Source organism: Micropterus dolomieu, linkage group LG05 (genome assembly GCF_021292245.1).
Source record: "Micropterus dolomieu isolate WLL.071019.BEF.003 ecotype Adirondacks linkage group LG05, ASM2129224v1, whole genome shotgun sequence".
NCBI classification, from domain to species: domain Eukaryota; kingdom Metazoa; phylum Chordata; class Actinopteri; order Centrarchiformes; family Centrarchidae; genus Micropterus; species Micropterus dolomieu.
This window is the reverse complement of record NC_060154.1, coordinates 32,854,045-32,871,491: the sequence shown is the minus strand read 5'-3', so window position 1 is coordinate 32,871,491 and position 17,447 is coordinate 32,854,045. Positions and strand designations below refer to the sequence as shown.

The 17,447-nt window shown below is 42.7% G+C and overlaps 1 protein-coding gene across 9 annotated transcripts in view; it reads left to right on the top strand.

Moving 5' to 3' along the window:
* nfic (nuclear factor I/C) overlaps positions 1-17,447 on the top strand; it is an 81,814-nt gene that overhangs the window by 21,074 nt on the left and 43,293 nt on the right. For 7 of the 9 annotated variants that reach the window (XM_046049180.1, XM_046049177.1, XM_046049175.1 and 4 more), the window contains one exon: positions 7,272-7,455. In XM_046049180.1, the coding sequence (XP_045905136.1) occupies positions 7,272-7,455 (184 nt within the window). Of the gene's footprint in view, positions 1-7,271; positions 7,456-10,398; positions 11,890-12,409; positions 12,554-17,447 lie in introns of those variants that run through there. The other 2 variants (XM_046049182.1, XM_046049183.1) reach the window with 2 other exon arrangements.

The following is a 17,447-nucleotide window of genomic DNA, read 5'->3' as shown; positions in this document are numbered from 1 at the left end:
CACATCAATGAGGTAGATACCTAGGGAAGGAAGTAAGAGTTAACAAAAAAGTGCAATCAATACAAGATCATTGTAGGGGATAGAAGAAGAAGAGCACAGGAAGTGCATGTTAGAGGTTAGGAGTTAGAGGTGTTATAAGAGGAAGTGTTCTCTGAAGAGATGAGTTTTCAAGAGCTTCCTGAAGTTAGAGAGGGACGCCCCTGCTCTGATGGCGTGTGGTAGCTCGTTCCACCATCGTGGTGTCACAGGTGAGAACAGCCGGGACTGGGATTGCTTTGTGTGAAGGGATGGCAGAGCCAGGCGGCATTCGTTGGAGAAGCGTAGCAGCCGTGAAGGAACAAGGACATGAGTCCTTTTGGGCTGATCAAAAACCAGACGCGCTGCTGCGTTCTGAACCATGGGGCATTGCAATAGTTGATGCGAGAGATAACCATGGCCTGTACCAGAAGCTGGGTGGTGTACTGAGTGAGGTAGGGCCTGATTTTCCTTATGTTGTATAGAGAAAAGCGGCATTACCGAGAGACAGTAGAAACATGGTCTGAAAAGGACAGCTGGTCATCAATCCTGACACCCAAGTTTCTCACCAGCTTGGTTGGAGTGATGGTTGCGGAGTCAATTTGTAGTTTGATGTTATGGTGGATAGATTGCTTGGCTGGAATGACCAAGAGTTCAGTCTTAGAGAGGTTTAGTTGAAGGTGGCAAGCCTTCATCCATGCAGATATGTCTGATAGACAGTCCGTGATCCACGCCGAGACAGTGGGATCGCCTGGCGGAAAGGATAGGTAGAGTTGCGTGTCGTCTGTGTAGCAGTGGTAAGAGAAGCCGTGCCAGCGAATGATCGGCCCCAGTGAGGTGGTGTAAATTGAGAAGAGAAAGGGGCCCAAGCACTGAGCCTTGGGGCACCCCTGTGGAGAGGCAGTGGGAGGAGGATAATTGTCCTTGCCACAAAACATTGTAGGAACGCCCCGAGAGGTAGGATTCGAACCACAGGAGTGCTTTACTCGAGATGCCCATTGCTGAGAGAGCGGATAGCAGGATCCTGTGGTTGACTGTGTCAAAGGCAGCTGATAGGTCAAGGAGGATAAGAACCGAGAATTGGGCTGCAGCTTTAGCTGACCTTAGGGCTTCGGTTACAGACAGAAGAGCCGTTTCAGTAGAGTGGGCACTCTTAAAACCAGACTGATATGGATCTAGGAGGTCATTCCCTGAGAGGAATTCTGAGACTTGTTTGAATACTGCCCGTTCAATAGTTTTGGATAAAAAAGATAGAAGAGACACTGGTCGATAGTTCTCAACTTGAGTTGGGTCAAGTGAGGGCTTTTTGAGCAAGGGTGTAACCCGAGCCTTTTGAAAGTGGTCGGGAAGGTTCCTGAAGCCAGAGAAGTATTTATCACATGAGTGATTGTCGGGACCACAGTAGGAGATATGGCTTGGAGGAGATTCGTAGGAATCGGGTCCAGTGGGCATGTAGTTGGACGGCTACGGGTCAAGAGTTCTGATACTTCGCTCTCTGTGAGAGGAGTAAACGAGGAGAGTGAACAACCACTGATCTGGAAGGGCAGAGGAAAGACTGCTACAATGGTTGAGTTTGAGTGTTTCAAAGAATTGGCTAGTTATAGCCTCCACTTTGCCTGTAAAGAAGGCAGCAAAGGTATCAGCAGACAAGTTTGTGGGTGGTGGAGGAGGATTTAGTAGCGCTTTAAAAGTGGAAAATAATTTCCATGAGTCAGTGGCACTGCTTATTCTGTCATTATAGAACGCAGTTTTGGCAGCACTGATGCTTGTTGAGAAGGAGGATAGGAGCAATTGGTAGCCCTTAAGGTCGGCGGGGTCTTTGGTTTTTCGCCATTTTCTTTCCGCCGCTCTGAGATCAGTACGGAGCCCACGGATGGTATCAGTTAGCCACGGGTGGGGCTGGTTTGGGCTAGCAGGCTTGGTGGATAGAGGACACAGGCTATCCAGGCACGAGCTTAGTGTAGAGCACAGAGATTGTGTGGTATCATTGACCTCAAGTGAGGAAAATGTGTTGAGGGGAGGATAGAGCGGAAGCTACCACTGAGGCAAAGTGAGCAGGAGACAGGTTGCAGCGGTGTGAAACCAATGGTGTTGGAAGAATGGGCTTTTCCTGTAGGCATACCGTGAACTGAATGAAATAGTGGGCAGCAGTGTGTCTAGCTCCTCCACAAAGTTACCCATTTGTCCTAGTGGACGGTATATGACAATCACAGAGACCTTTACCGGAGCAGACACAAAGACAGCATGGTATTCGAAGGAGGCATATTGATTCGGGGGTAGCAGCTGTGTGAATTTCCATTTGTTGGAAATTAAGAACCCAGTCCCACCCCCCCTCCCAGATGGCCGGGGGGTGTGGGTGAAAGAGTAATTGGTGGACAGCGCAGCGGAGGTAGCAGAGTTTTCAGGTTTGATCCAGGTCTCAGTGAGCACCAGTAGCCCAAGAGATAATGTGTTAGCATAAGCAGTGATGAAGTCAGCTTTGTTGACTGCCGACTGGCAGTTCCATGACCCAACAGACAAGTAAACAGATGTGGGTTGTGCCTGTTTTAAAGGCTTGAGGAGTGCCTGGTTTCTTTGCCTGATGGCATGATGCCTCTTGCGTGGACCGGAGACAATAGGAATAGTGTAGTAGCACATGGCCTGAGTGTTGTTGTAGCTGGCAGCTTTAGGTGAGTAGGTGTGCCTCAGAAAGGGAAAAAGCTTCTCGTGTAGGCGGCCTTGCTCAGTGGACTCGCACAGGTAGACTCGCTGGTCTTTACCCAAGTAGGTCTTCACACAAGGAGCAGACGCTGACGCTTCAGTGGTAGGTTTCACTGAAGTACTGTGAGTCTAATTGCACACAGGTGTTGGGCATTAAGAGTGATTGCACCCAGCTGAGATCGCCCTCCGGATTAACAAGACAAAAGCTTGGTTTCAGTGGGTGGGACACACACCCAGTTGTTTGATCTCGCTCAGCCGGCCTTCAGATTCTAGTGGATTGCTCAGTAAATGTGCAAAGAAATAGCACCTCAAGAGTAGGAAAGGTAGAGTAAAGTATTACCTCACTGCTGCAAACTCTTATTTGCCCCACGATTCTTATCCTGTGTTTAAGAGTACAACAGGAGTACAAGTACTCTGTTAAATGCTTTGGATCGCCCTCCGACTTCCAGCCCATACTCATGGCAGATGTTCCTGTACACTATGCCAGCTACCTGGTTATGGTGTTCCATGTACGCACTTCCTGCCTGCATCTTACACCCTGCTGTTATGTGCTGTACTGTCTCAGGGGCATCCTTGCACAGTCTGCACCTGGGGTCCTGCCTGGTGTGGTAGACCCCAGCCTCTATTGATCTTGTACTGAGTGCCTGTTCTTATGCCGCCATGATTAGTCCTTCTGTGCTGTCCTTCAGTCCAGCCTTTTCCAGCCACTGGTAGGATTTCATGATATCAGCCACTTCTTCTATTTGTCTGTGGTACATGCCGTGCAGCGGCTTGTCCCTCCATGAAGGTTCTTCATCTTCCTTGTCCTCACCTTCGGGTTTCTGCTGCCTGAGGTATTCACTAAGCCCTTCATCTTTGGGGGCCATCTTCCTGATGTACTCCTGGATCTTCGTCGTTTCATCCTGGACAGTGGTCTTGACACTCACTAGTCCTCGGCCTCCCTCCATGCATTGTGAGGAGCTTTCTCATCTTGATGTCAGTAGCCTCTATCTCCTCCTTTGGCCAGTTTATTATACCAGTGGGGTATCTGATGACTGGCAGGGCGTATGTGTTGATGGCTCGGATCTTGTTCTTCCCATTCAGCTGACTTTTCAGGACCTGCCTTAGTCTCTGTAGGTATTTGGCTGTTGCGGACTTCCTTGCTGCCTCTTCATGGTTTCTGTTAGCTTGCGGCACCCCAAGGTATTTGTATCTGTCCTGAACATCTGCAATGTGGCCTTCTGGTAGTTCAACCATTGGTTCTGATCATTTTCCCTCTTTTTGATACCATGTGACCACACTTGTCCAGATCCTGGTAGTGTGGATCAGTGAGTCGATGTCTCGCTCATTTCTGGCATACAGCTTGATGTCATCCATGTAGAGGAGGTGACTGATGGTTGTTCCACTTCGGAACCGGTATCCGTAGCCAGTCTTTGTGATGATCTGGCTGAGGGGGTTCAGGCCAATGCCGAACAGCAGCGGGGATAGTGCATCGCCTTGGTATATGCCGCACTTGATGGTGACTTGGCTTCCAGGCTTGTTTTCCACAGCCCCATTGAGTTCTTGATGCATTCCAGTATCCATGTATGTGGCATTGAGTCATAGGCTTTCTTGCAGTCAATCCAGGCGGTGCACAGATTGGTCTGCCTGGTATTGCAGTCTCGAGTGACTGCTCTATCAACCAGTAGCTGGTGCTTGGTATTACTACCCATTCCCTTCTGGGCCCTGTCCATGTATTGAGCCATGTACCTACTCATCTTAGCCATTATGATGCCTGACGGGAGCTTCCATGTGGAAGCTGCCATTGGCAGTTTCCAGAGCCTCAGGTATCGACAGCTTGTTGTATTTCTTAGGTAGCCCCTTCCTTGCACCTTTCTGTAGTTCTGAGAGCTGACTAACCTCTCTTCGTGTTGCCTTGATCTTGACCTCTAGCCTTCTCCTCCATGGGTGAGAAGACTAATGCTCTTTGTGGCTTGTGTTCATCTTATAGCCAAGCATCTCTAGGATCACTGTTGCTGTGGCGTACATCAGCTCATTGGTCTCAGCTATGGCTTTAGTAGGAATAGTATGTAGTGCTGCATTCACATCTTCTAGCAGACTTTCAGAGGGTACTTTGTCATCTAGCCTTGGCAATCTTGGTCGTTGTACTTGGGGGTCCAGTTTGGTTATGATCTTCAAAGTCACCTGGGCTTGGGACCCAATCTCTGAGTGTGGGGATGATGACATCTCCCCGCTGACCTGTCGTCCTGCCTCCCCATTGCCTTAGCATATTTGTTGTACCTCATCAATCTCTAGTTGTGATAGGAGCTGCCGTTTGCGGATATTAGAACACTGAGCTAGAAGTTGATGATGGGTTTCGAAGCATCCATATATCCCATAGTCTCTGCATATAACCCCTCTTACTGGGATTACTTGTATAGTAGCATTGCATCAGATCCATATTTCGGGGATGTGATTTTTCCGGATTATTCCGGATTTTCCGACCTGAAAATCTGACCCATGTGAATCATGCAGATCTGTAATTTAAAAGGAGCTTGGCCGAGTGAAATGGAGAGGATTTGAGGACATCTACAGGCTGACGGGTGTTAAGTTTTATTCCTTTCCAGGTATCAGCAAGGATGTTTGTTTGCGTTCAGCTGCCCATTCCACACCTACGTAGTGTGCTCTCGTGCATCAGTGGTAACGTGTTGGGCAGTACTGTAATATTACTTTTCCCAGTAAAGAGTAATGTAATGGATTGCTATTTACAGTTATATTATTAGTTACTAATCCAAGCAATGCTGCGCTACTGAAGCCACCATCCCTGACATGAATGCGCGACCGCACGGCAGCTCAACGGAACCGGACCTTATGTTGTTCAAGTCAGCTGTTAGCCAAAAAGCCAAAGGAAGACTGGAGAACAGGGAGAGAGGTATTTTTGACAGCTGTAAGTAACGTTATTGCCATTATTGTGTCACAGTCTAATGTGCAATAACATTGTCATCCGTTGTACACTTTGTGCGACCGGCCAAAAGCTTTCAACCGCGAACAATTATACATCTATACTTAATTAAAGCATCAGCTACGTGAAACTCAGACAGAAAGAAACTCCAGCCACTACTGCCAGTGATGCTTGGACTCGTCGGGAAAGAGTGGCGTTATATCACCCAGTAGTAGGGTAGAGTAGCTAATATTACTTTTTTTTTAAGATTATATGCTAAGTAACTAGTAGGTAATAGCTATAGGCCTATTATTTCTGAGTAACCTGCCCAACACTGAGTTGACAATAAGGATCAGAAATTGGGTATGTTTTGAATAATGCTTGTTATAGGCTATCTAATGTTTACTTTAACATTGTGATTGATCACTCATATAGCCTATATACACTTTGCTGTATGAATGGTTGCTTTTTAAGTCCTTATGTTAAAGGTTTTGGCACCTTATAAAGTAATTTCTTGTGAATGGTTGTGACAGGGTTTATATAAGGCCTTTTCAGACGGCTTGGATCCGCGGGGTCGCTCTGCGCTCCTCATCAACAGACAGGCAACCCACGATCACCCTTAACTAAAGTCAGTGGTATTAACCACTGAGCTATCCAGGAGCGTGTGTGTGTGTGTGTGTGTGTGTGTGTGTGTGTGTGTGTGTGTGTGTGTGCGTGCTCACACATGTTCATGTTTCATGTAACACTGAATAAATGACACTTTGCTACAATGTAAAGTATTGAGCGTACAGCTTGCTGGCAACAAAAGTGAGTACACCTTAAGTGAAAATGTCCAAATTGGGCCCAGTTAGCCACTGCCCAGAGAACACTTCCAAGTGTTAGTTAGGGTCAATTAGTTAGTTGAATCCCGCTTTGTTTACTGCATTTAATTAGATAGGTAAAGTGTGTTTTTTTTCATAATGTAAGAAGTTGGCATGAAAAATGTGGCATTTGCAAATTATTAAAAAAATTGTATTTCAGACATATCTTTATTAACACATATGTAAAAACATGGCAAAAGAAGAAGACCAACAGCTTTCCTGCTGTCACACACAAACGCTATTCATTTTTCCCTCTGTAGAGGACATCATCTGATTTTATTTGCTCCATCTCTCTTAAAAGAAACACACATAATCCCACACTTAGCAGCAGAGAAGTTGGCTTGGTTAACACCAATCCATCGTCAGCTGCTTATCCCGCGTACAGGGTCGCGGGGGGCTGGAGCCAATCCCAGCTTACATCGGGTGAAAGGCGGGGTACACCCTGGACAGTTCGCCAATCCATCGCAGGGTTAACAAGTACCATCCATGCACCCTTATCCGCGTAAGGGTCGCGGGGGGCTGGAGCCAATCCCAGCTTACATCGGGTGAAAGGCGGGGTACACCCTGGACAGTTCGCCAATCCATCGCAGGGTTAACAAGTAATGAAAGTATAAATTTAAAGTAAAACGTTTGGCCAGTATAGACAACTTGAAACTATTCAATGAAGCAGTATATTATATACATGAAGGGGAGCAGTGGTTCAGCAATCCCTCATGGTATATAGTTACACTAACCCTGGCTAGAGTTAGATTCATGTTGTTTTTAGTCAATAATTGTTATGTTTTGTCGTTTCCAAGGTGTGGAGGTTGGACCTGGTGATGGTCATCCTATTTAAAGGAATCCCATTGGAAAGCACAGATGGAGAGCGGCTGGTGAAGGGAGGCCAATGCTCCAATCCAGTCCTCTGTGTCCAGCCTCGACACATCTCTGTCTCTGTCAAAGAGCTCGACCTCTACCTCGCTTACTTTGTACAAGAGAGAGGTACGTACCAACACACACTTCAGTGTTCTTCTTTACTATGCAACATTAAAGTGTGTTATCTATGTTATCCTTCATTTGTGAACTAAGATGCAGTGTACTTAAAATACAAATACAGACTACATTGGGATACTGTGCTGAATTATTGGATGGCACAATTTACAGGTACTGTCAGTTGGTGGAAAAAACATTTTTTTTCTCTTCTGTTTTTATGTTGGTGTCAGGCTCATAATTTTCTTCACATTTAAATAATTGATCTGATTTCTGCAGAAAATGTCTACATTTAAAACAGTATCAAATACATTTATGGCAACTTTAGCTAATTGCAGAAAAAACTAGACATAGCAGTATTGCGGGGTTGGTGGGTCTTTGTGTTTGATGGGAGTATTATGGTCGTGGATGAAGAGGCTTGACAGACGCAGGTGGTGTGAGTGATTGAAGCTGGTGGAGCTAGAAGTAAGAAAGGCTTAAAAAGCCCAAAGAAAATGGCTTCAGGGGTTTTGTCTTGTGCTGTTCATGTTGCATCTCTACAGTGTGGGATACGCATTCACAAACCTCCATAATTACTTAATTGCAGTTTGTTTGTGGACAAAATTTGGGAAATTTGAACTTTACACGGCTCCTTGTTAATGATTGGCATGTTGGTCTGTCTTAGGCCTGAGTCAATCACTTTTATTTTACCTCCTTCAGATACGCACCAAGATATCCAACATATTTTTAACAATGAGTAGAATGAGGAAGCAAGTAGAAGAAATAGAACAGCACTCATGCTGTACAATAACATGGGGCCATTGTGAACGCTTGAAGTTTGAAGAGGCATCATGTGCGCTTTTTCCTGTTTTGTCAACTTTAAGAGCACCCATCCTGTATATCGGTCAGTTAGTCCACAATCACCAGTATAGTGTTGGAGAGCCATAGCAACTCCCACAAGGACGAGAACGACTTGTGCAAGTATGAACACATTCAAATTGGCAGACAGTGCACACACAGAGGAGATGGGGAAGTTGAAATAAATATTTCTAAAGAGGTAATAAAAACCTGACTTTCTCAAACATGGAAGCTATTTGGTTTTAACAACAGTGTTGTACTGGATGTGGTTGGAGGCTATGAATGCAAACTCCCCCGACTCGTCATTATTCAAGTTTAAAGAATATGACTGCTGAAGCTGAAATAGTACTTATTCATATGTGTTAACATCACATATTTCTGCATTCATTAATAATTATTAGGGCTGGGCACATTAACACATTATTAACATCGGTCTGAGGAACGTTCTTAAAATCACAACGTTGTCGCTTGGCCCCACAGGTTCTCTCAGGTGAACAGAAAGGGAGAAAAGCGCTCCGCGATTAAGCAGCAGGCGCTCTATGGATAGTAACCATGGCAACAGATTCGGTGCGCTGTAGCCTATTTCACTTCAGTTAAAATTATAGGCTACATAACTTTACCTGATAGGCCTTCATCTAGTTTTGCAGGGATGCTCTGACATGTGAATTCCCTCCTGTTGATGTCCTATTTAGTTAAACAGTAATAGATTATGGAAACTCACAAACAGCGAGGATCGGTCTCTCTTCCAATGATTTGTGCTCCACATCTTGTACAAAAAGTTCAAGACAATTCAACTTCGGCAGCTGGTGGGCATGTGCAGATGTGACAGTTTCATGGAAATGCTCCTGCTTGTTGCTACACCTTGTGCTCGACCACTTCACCTCACTCTAACTTGACTGTTTCTGCTGCTCCCTGATAAAAGAAAAATGTTTCTGCTGATACCTGTTCAGAAAAAAAAACAAGAAAACAGATTTATATCTTTTAACCTATTGCTCAGAAGGAGCCTGTTATTCTGTTCTGATCGTCGCTCTCGACTCTTAACTTGTTTTAACAAGCTAGATAAAAGGTAATGCCCTGGCAGTGGCGAACAGCTTTGGTTTAATATTTGATTTGATTTGATCACATTAATGTTTAAGTTGAGATTTGCATATTTTATTGCTACTGTATAAAGGGAATACCGCTGGTTAAAAGCACCTTATTTGTTTAAAGTATTTGCAAACCACGTTATAGCACTTTTGTGTATGTAGCAGTACATTTACACTACACTACTTTAGAATTCATTATTCAATTTTGCACATAACAATGCGATTAATTGCGATAAAAAAAAATGTTTGCGTTGCCCAGCACTAATACTTATATATCATTCACACAGATATTTGGTAGACTGTGCGTGTGTGTCAGTCTGTGTCAAAAGTGTGAGTATTGATGTGGGTTCCCACGTTATTTTTAGCTTCTCTGCATCTCTCAGACCAGGGAAACAGTGATGGAAGACCTAGATCTGATTTTCTAACCAGGTTAACTATAAGGAGGCTTACACATCTGACTTTCAAGAAGAGAAGCTATTAGACGTTGTGTTGTTTGACTTCATGTGAAAAAACAGTGTAAACACAGTTTAAATGCACTATGAATATGCACTCATTGGCCACTTTATTAGGTACACCTTGATAGTACAGGGTTGGACCCCCTTTTGCCTTCAGACCTGCCTTAATTCTCCGTGGCATACTTTCAACAAGGTGTTGGAAACATTCCTCAGAGACTTTGGTCCATATTGACATGATAGCATCTAGGGGTGTGGAAAATAATTCATTTTTAGATGCATCGCGATGCGGACTTGGACAATTATGAAACAAATGTCAAGAATCGATTATCTAGAGGTTAATTGATAATGTAATGTTGACGGAACCAAAAAGGCGGAACTCAGAGATGCAGCTCCGGACCGTCTGTGCGGTGCACACAACGGAGACGTGTGATTGTCCCTATTTAGCACAGACAGGCAGCTATTGAGTGAGTGACTACTGCTACTAAAAAGATCACATGATCAATAAAGTCGATGCGTAACTCACGTTAATGATTTTCACCCGCACACTGTGCATCCTCTGCTCATTCTTCAAATGTCAGCATCGTGACAGGCGGCAGTAGGTGACGGTGAAAACGAGCGGAGCAGAGGAAAACATCACCGCTACATTTCTATGGCAAGTGGATAGTGTCAGAGCAAGGATTACCAGGAGAAGGATAAGGAGCAGTCTACCCTGCCGTCGCCGCCAGACCGTGTGGAATTTTGATTGGGACTGCAGACGGGAGACCAGCGGCGACTTGGCGGCGAGTGCATGGAAGGAACGTCTTCCGGCGAGGTCACGGCGGCGTATGTTAGAATTCCTGTATAAATATACGCCTACTAAATGCATCTGAACTAGGTACGTCGCCTTACAACCGTGTGACACACACGTCGTCACTAAATACGTCGCCACCAGTAGGCTACACCATTGTCAGTGTAACTCCTATTTTAACTTTATTGAGTGAATTCAAGTCATGTTTTGTACAGCCTGTGTTAAATGCTTTTATACTTGTGGCGACTGGGAACTCTGGAGTAGCCTACAGTTCATAGCCTGTGTTGTGCTTTATTGTTTGGATTCACTGTCCTATAAAATTCCACTGAAGAAGATAACGTTAATGCTTTCACTTCCCCACAATGTGAAAATGGTTGTATTAGGCCTACAGTTACTTATAAAATTAATCATTGAAGTATTAGAGCTGTTTCATGCTTATTCAGTTTCTATTATTATTATTATTTGTTATAGGCATTTGCCTTTGGTTATTTTATTGGCAACAGTGTATTTTAAATGTATATTTCTGCATAATGATTTGGATTATTTTGATCATGCTAATGTGTTACTAATCAATGTAATCCTAAAGGAGTTATAAGATACTAAGTTGCCTTATGTCTGCACTTTTTTTTTAGCAATTACATTGTTGTTGAAGTACAAGACAGCAAATTAAAAATCTTAAGACCCTCAGTGAAGTTCTTCATTTTCCATTGGGATGATACACTAAGAGAAACTAGCATACTATTATACAATGATACAAATGTAATTTCCCACTCTGTATAGCTTATTGTTAATGCTCATAATATAAAGCTCCCATGATTCTATACCAAGAAGAACACCATTTAATGTTCAACTGTAGACAAACAGGCAGTGTTGGGGAGTAACTACTTACATGCAATTTAGTCAAATAATTTAATTACAAAATAAATGTAAGTGCTATCTGTTAGTTAGGCTGACAACAAATCACAATTTCTTATGAAAATGTTTAAGATGCCATCTGAATATTTTCTTTAAAAAGCTTGGCTATATGATGAATAATATTCATTTTGTTGCGTGTATTTCATGTGCACATTGTCTTCCTTTGCCATTTCCAGCCACAGTTGTTTAGTAAAGTTTGTTGCTGTTCTGATGCTTTTGATTGGTTCTCATGTTTGAATTTGCAGCGCCACCACTCAATTAAACTGCCTCTCAAGCTGTGTTTTTAAAATGGTTAACCGTTGAAAAACAAAACATTTATGGCAGCATATGAGGAAAACATTGATGTAAATAAAACATGTAGCTTGTTGTTGGTCTGTTTTTTATATTATAGATGACAGTTGGGTAAACAAAGTAAATGATAAAAGCACAATTTTAATCTACAGAATAGACCCAAAAGTAAACCATGCTAGTTAAAAAATTAAAGATGGGAGGCTAGAACTTAAAGTTGTCCCTGATATCTATAATACAACAATATAGCATAATTTCATAGGCTACTCAATTAAATTACAAATATTACCAGTTATATTTTTGAAGTTAGAGCTATAGTCTATTAACGAATAAATGTAAAAACACACTCAATGTAATATTTAATTAAGTAAACCCCACAATTGAGTTTTTCAAGTTTCTGTTGTAAACTTCTCAGCTGACATAACTTGCAAAATTAAGTTGATTAATATCTTGGATAAATATTATATCCATTAGATTACCCTCCTTTTAAATTTCTGTGTAAAATTTAATTTTATAGCAACACTTTTAATGACAAAAAGGCTGGAGCATGTAGGCCTGTACTCCTTGTATTGAAAATAATCTCTGGTTCCACACTCCAGTCCAGTTGGTGGCGCTAATGCACCTCTCGGCTATCCAACGAAGGTTAAAATCAAGGGCAACTGGACTTGGTTGAAGATACTGGAAGATGTTTCGTCCCTCATCCAAAGGATTTCTTCAGTTCTGACTGACTGGCAGGGAAACTCAGCTATTTAACCTCAGTGGGGTCGCTATCCCGGGTCATCGATACCGCTGGTTCGTTAGTGTTCCTTGTTGCTGTGACGACAGTCGTTACAGTCGTTAAGACTACCTGTGGCCAAGACTGAACGACCATCGTTGGTATCTTCACCTGAGGCCAATAGGTTACGTTTGCTGAGTTTCCTAGGAAGTGATGAAAGGACAGCAGTAGACCCCCTCCCCTGTTCAATGACGGCTTCTCAACCCTGGTGTAGATGGCTTCCTTGACACCTCTTTCAAACCATCCATCTTCTCTGTCTAAAATGTGCACCTGGTGGTCCTCAAACTCATTTGAGTTGATAACTATGACCTGGATGACTGAGAATCTTCATAGACACCCCTCGGCTAGTTTGCCAACCGCCAATAAAAAAAAAGAAGAAGAAGTTTGAGAAAAAAAGACAAGCCTGAGGGTGAGGGGCTTATCAACGACGTTGTGCACTGGCGACGGAGTAGCCTATCCACACACGTAGCTGTCACACGACGGTCTCCTTTGGTAGGTTATCCGTGGCACTATCCACCCGCCATACGCCTACTAAATACATCTGAACTAAGTAGGTCGCCTTAAAACCGGTGTGACACACGTCGTCACAAAGTATGTATATATACCATTGTCAGTGTAACTTTATTTTAACATTATTGAGTGAATTCAAGTCATGTTTTGTACATCCTGTGTTAAATGCTTTTATTCTTGTGGCGACTGGGAACTCTGGAGTAGCCTACTGTGCATAGCCTGTGTTGTGCTTATTGTCTGGATTCACTGTTATTTTGTCCTGTAAAGTTCCACTGAAGAATATATAGTGCTTTCACTTCCCCACAATGACAATGGTTGTATTAGGCCTACAGTTACTTATAAAATGAATTATTAAAGCAGAGCTGTGTTTCATCCTTATTCAGTTTCCATTATTAACTGAAGGCTATTTGTTTCATTTGGTTATTTTATTGGCAACATTGTATTTTAAATGTATATTTCTACATAATGATTTGGAGTATTTTGATCATCAATGTAATCATAAAAGAGTTAGAACATATTATGTTGCCTTATGTCTGCACATTTTTGTTTAGCAATTACATTGTTTTTGAAGTACAAGACAGCAAATTAAAAATCTTAAGAGCCTCAGTGAAGTTATTCATTTTCCATTGGGATGCTACACTAAGAGAAACCAGCACTCTATTATAAAATGATATGAACGTAATTTCCCACTCTACATAACTTATTGTTAATGCTCATAAAATAAAGCTATAGCCCATGCTTCTATACCAAGACGAAGGCTTAATGTTCAACTGTAGACAAACGTACAGGCAGTGTTAGGGAGTAACTTGTTACATGCAATTTAGTCAAGTAATTTAATTACAAAATGAATGTATGTGTTATCTGTTACAGTTAGGACTACTGGGAAAATATGTAATTAAATCACAAATGCATATTTCTGATTACATTGGGGGTTACATCTGAATATTTTCTGTAAAATGCTAAGCTATATGTTGAATAATATCCATTTTATTGCTTTGCATGTTTGTATGTATCAAATGTATGTGGACATGTCTTCCTTTGCCATTTCTGGCTACAGTTGTTTAGTAAAGTGTGATGGTGTTCTGATGCTTTTGATTTGTTGTCATGTTAATTTGCAGCGCCACCCCCCTCTGCCAGTTAAAGTGCCTCTCACTGTCTTTTTAAAATGGTTAACATTTGAAAACAAAACATTTATGGCAACATCAATTATGGGGAAAATATATATTAATCCCAGTTAACAATTGAAGGATGGGAGGCTTGAACTTCAAGTTCAAGTTGTCTCTTATATCTATAAAACAACAATGTAGCGTCATTTCATGGCCTATAGGCTAGTCAATTAAATTCCAATTATTACCAGTTATATTTTTGTTACAGTTATAGCTATAGTCTATTAACAAATAAATGTAAAAACACACTCAATGTAATATTTAAATAGGTCAACCCCACAATTAATTGAGTTTTTGCAGCCTAATAAAAAACAAGGTCCAATGCTAACAAAGTTTCTGGAAGGCAAGGCTATTGCAGATTTCATCCACTAGATGGAGCCATAGCCTTTGTAATGTGCTACAAATACACTAGAATGTAAGCAGAAATTTTTAACTAACTAAGTGCTGTAGTTAAATTGCACAAACTTTTAATTAGCAGATTAGATACTATTAACTGAACAAAACGTTTTTTGACATCGTATTCATTTTTTATGTGAGTTTTACAGGCCTTTGTCTTTCTAGAATAGGCCTTGTGCTGAGTGTTTAACTATTTGATGTGTATGTGGGCATGGCGGTGTGTTCGGTTTGTGAGATTGAGTGTGATGTAGTTTTAGTGTATAAACAAGTTCAAAGCAGACCAATGGAAACGGTGATAGCTGCCATTAACTTGGCCAAGTTGTCACTACACTTTCCTTGAAGCATCCAATTTCTAAAGTCCTTGAACTTTGGCTGAAGAATTCCTGCAACTGATGTTCATGAAAAGTTTTTGTATAAGCAAATGTATACTTAACCGTAAACATTTTGTGATTGGGAGGGGGAATATATTGAACATATTTCTAGATATTTTTCACACTTCCTTTTGGTTTGAATTACAAAAGACATCATACTAACAAAGCTAAAGTACTGTTGTAGTTTTTTTTTAAGTACAAACGTCTCAGCTGACATAACTTACATTAAGTTGATTAATATCTTGGATAAATATTATATCCATATATTGCTTAAAAGATTACCTTCCTTTTAGATTTTTGTGTAAAATTTATTTTTGTACTTTCAAGTATTTTTACAGCTACGCTTTTAATGACAAAAGGACTGGAACATGTAATCCTTGAAATGAAAATAATGTCTGGTTCCACACTCCATTCCAGGTGGTGGCGGTAATGCACCTCTCGGCTAGTTTGCCAACCGCCAATTAAAAAAATAAGAAGTTTAAGTGAAAAAATTCAAGCCTGACAATAGTATGATGCTGCAGTACCGGCGGCTGCAGTTTCAGGACCCCCGCAATCCTGGGACCGCAGTTCTAGGACCCTAGTTCTTTTGCGACAGTGCCATCTAGTGGAGTGGTGGTGGTAATACACAGCAACACAAAGGTTAACCCTGTGTGCTAGCATTAAATAGCTGCATTTCATAACTACCTACTTTGGATTGTTACAAATACTTTGCTTTAAAAGTACCAAATAGTCAAACAGTGAGAAAAATACATCTGTATCCTATTAGCTTTACAATCGCTTCATAGCCTCATAATCGTAATGAGGTACTTAGAAATTCCCTCCCTGTAGTGATGCATCGAGGAATTGAATCAAATCGAATAGTTGACCTGATAATCGTAATTGAATCGTGAGATCTGTGAAGATGCACACTCCTAATGCTGACGTAATCTGCACTCTGCGCATGCGTTGGCGTCTGTAGCCACCTGTCGGAAGCTCCGTCTTAAACCGGACTCTTATCCAGTTTTAATCCACTCTTTTTTCGTTACATTTTTTATATCCTTTTTATTTAACTTAACTTTATTTAAGTTTTACGTGGGTTAAGGATTTTAGTCATCCGACATGGATTTTAAGATAGATGACTGTAAAAACGCGATCAACGCTACTGATCGCAACAAAGCTCCGGTGACTATGCTAGCCGAGATAACTCTGCCCCATGAGGACTGCACACTCCTTAAAGCGAACAAGAAGATTGCTGACCTTATGGAAGACATCCGACGACTTTCAGAGGAACTCAAAGAGAAAGATTCCCTGCTGACTGGCTTTATGGATGTGGCTTCAGTACAAGCCAAACAGATTGTTTCTCTTAGCGCAACCGCTAACATCCAGGACACCATGTTTTGGGACCCCTCTAGTCTTCCCAGGCTTTCATCCTGCTCGACTCCGAAGCATCAGTCAACCTGGGCTGAAGTGGTGGTCCGTGGCTGCAAGAGAGGCTCGGATGGGGCTGCCTCTCCTCCGTCCATCGGCCTCTCCAACCGCTATGTAGCCTTGTCTAACGACACTCCGATCCATCCAGCGGATGCACCTGCGGCTTCGAGTCTCCCTGATACGGATCTCTTTCGGCGCACAGTGCCTGCCGACACTGTTGCATCTCCTCCACCGGCTACATCTCCTGCACTGGGCCGCCGGTCTGCCACCGGACCTGATCGGTGGCCGTCATCCCGGTCAAAAACGTCCGCTTCCCGACGTAGGATCCTGAAGAAGGCTGTGCTCAGACGCTCCGGAGGCCGTCTCTACCCTGCACTGTCTGGTAGCCCTTCTCTCAGGTCTGTTACTGCTACTCCAACACAACACTCGGCAGCTCACACACTCCATCCTCAGTCCGCACGCAGTGTTGAAGCAGATTCTGCTCAGTCCTGCTCTGAAACCCCACAACCAGCATCTCCTCGTCCTCTTTTCTCCCCAACCACACTAATAATTGGTGACTCCATAACCAGAAACCTCCGTTTCTTTAACGCTACCACTCACTGCTTCCCCAGTGCCACCACAACTGACATTTTAAAAAAACTCCAGGACCTGATGCCGTCGCTCCCGTCCTCCATCACAAGAGTGATAGTCCATGTCGGAACAAATGACACAGCTCTTCGGCAGTCTGAGCTGACAAAATCAGATTTTAACCGTCTTTTTAACTTTTTAAAGCAGTGTGGAAAGTCCGTTTTTATCTCTGGTCCCATTCCCACAGTCGGTCGCGGTGCTGGCCGCTTCAGTAGACTCCTTGGCCTCCACGACTGGCTCCAGTCCGCCTGCAGGGCTCACCGTGTGTTTTATGTGGATAATTTTAATATTTTCTGGCAAAGAATGTCTCTTTTTAAGACAGACAGACTTCACCCAAACAAACGGGGCTCAGAAATGTTAGCTGCGCACATACAGCATGCGGTGC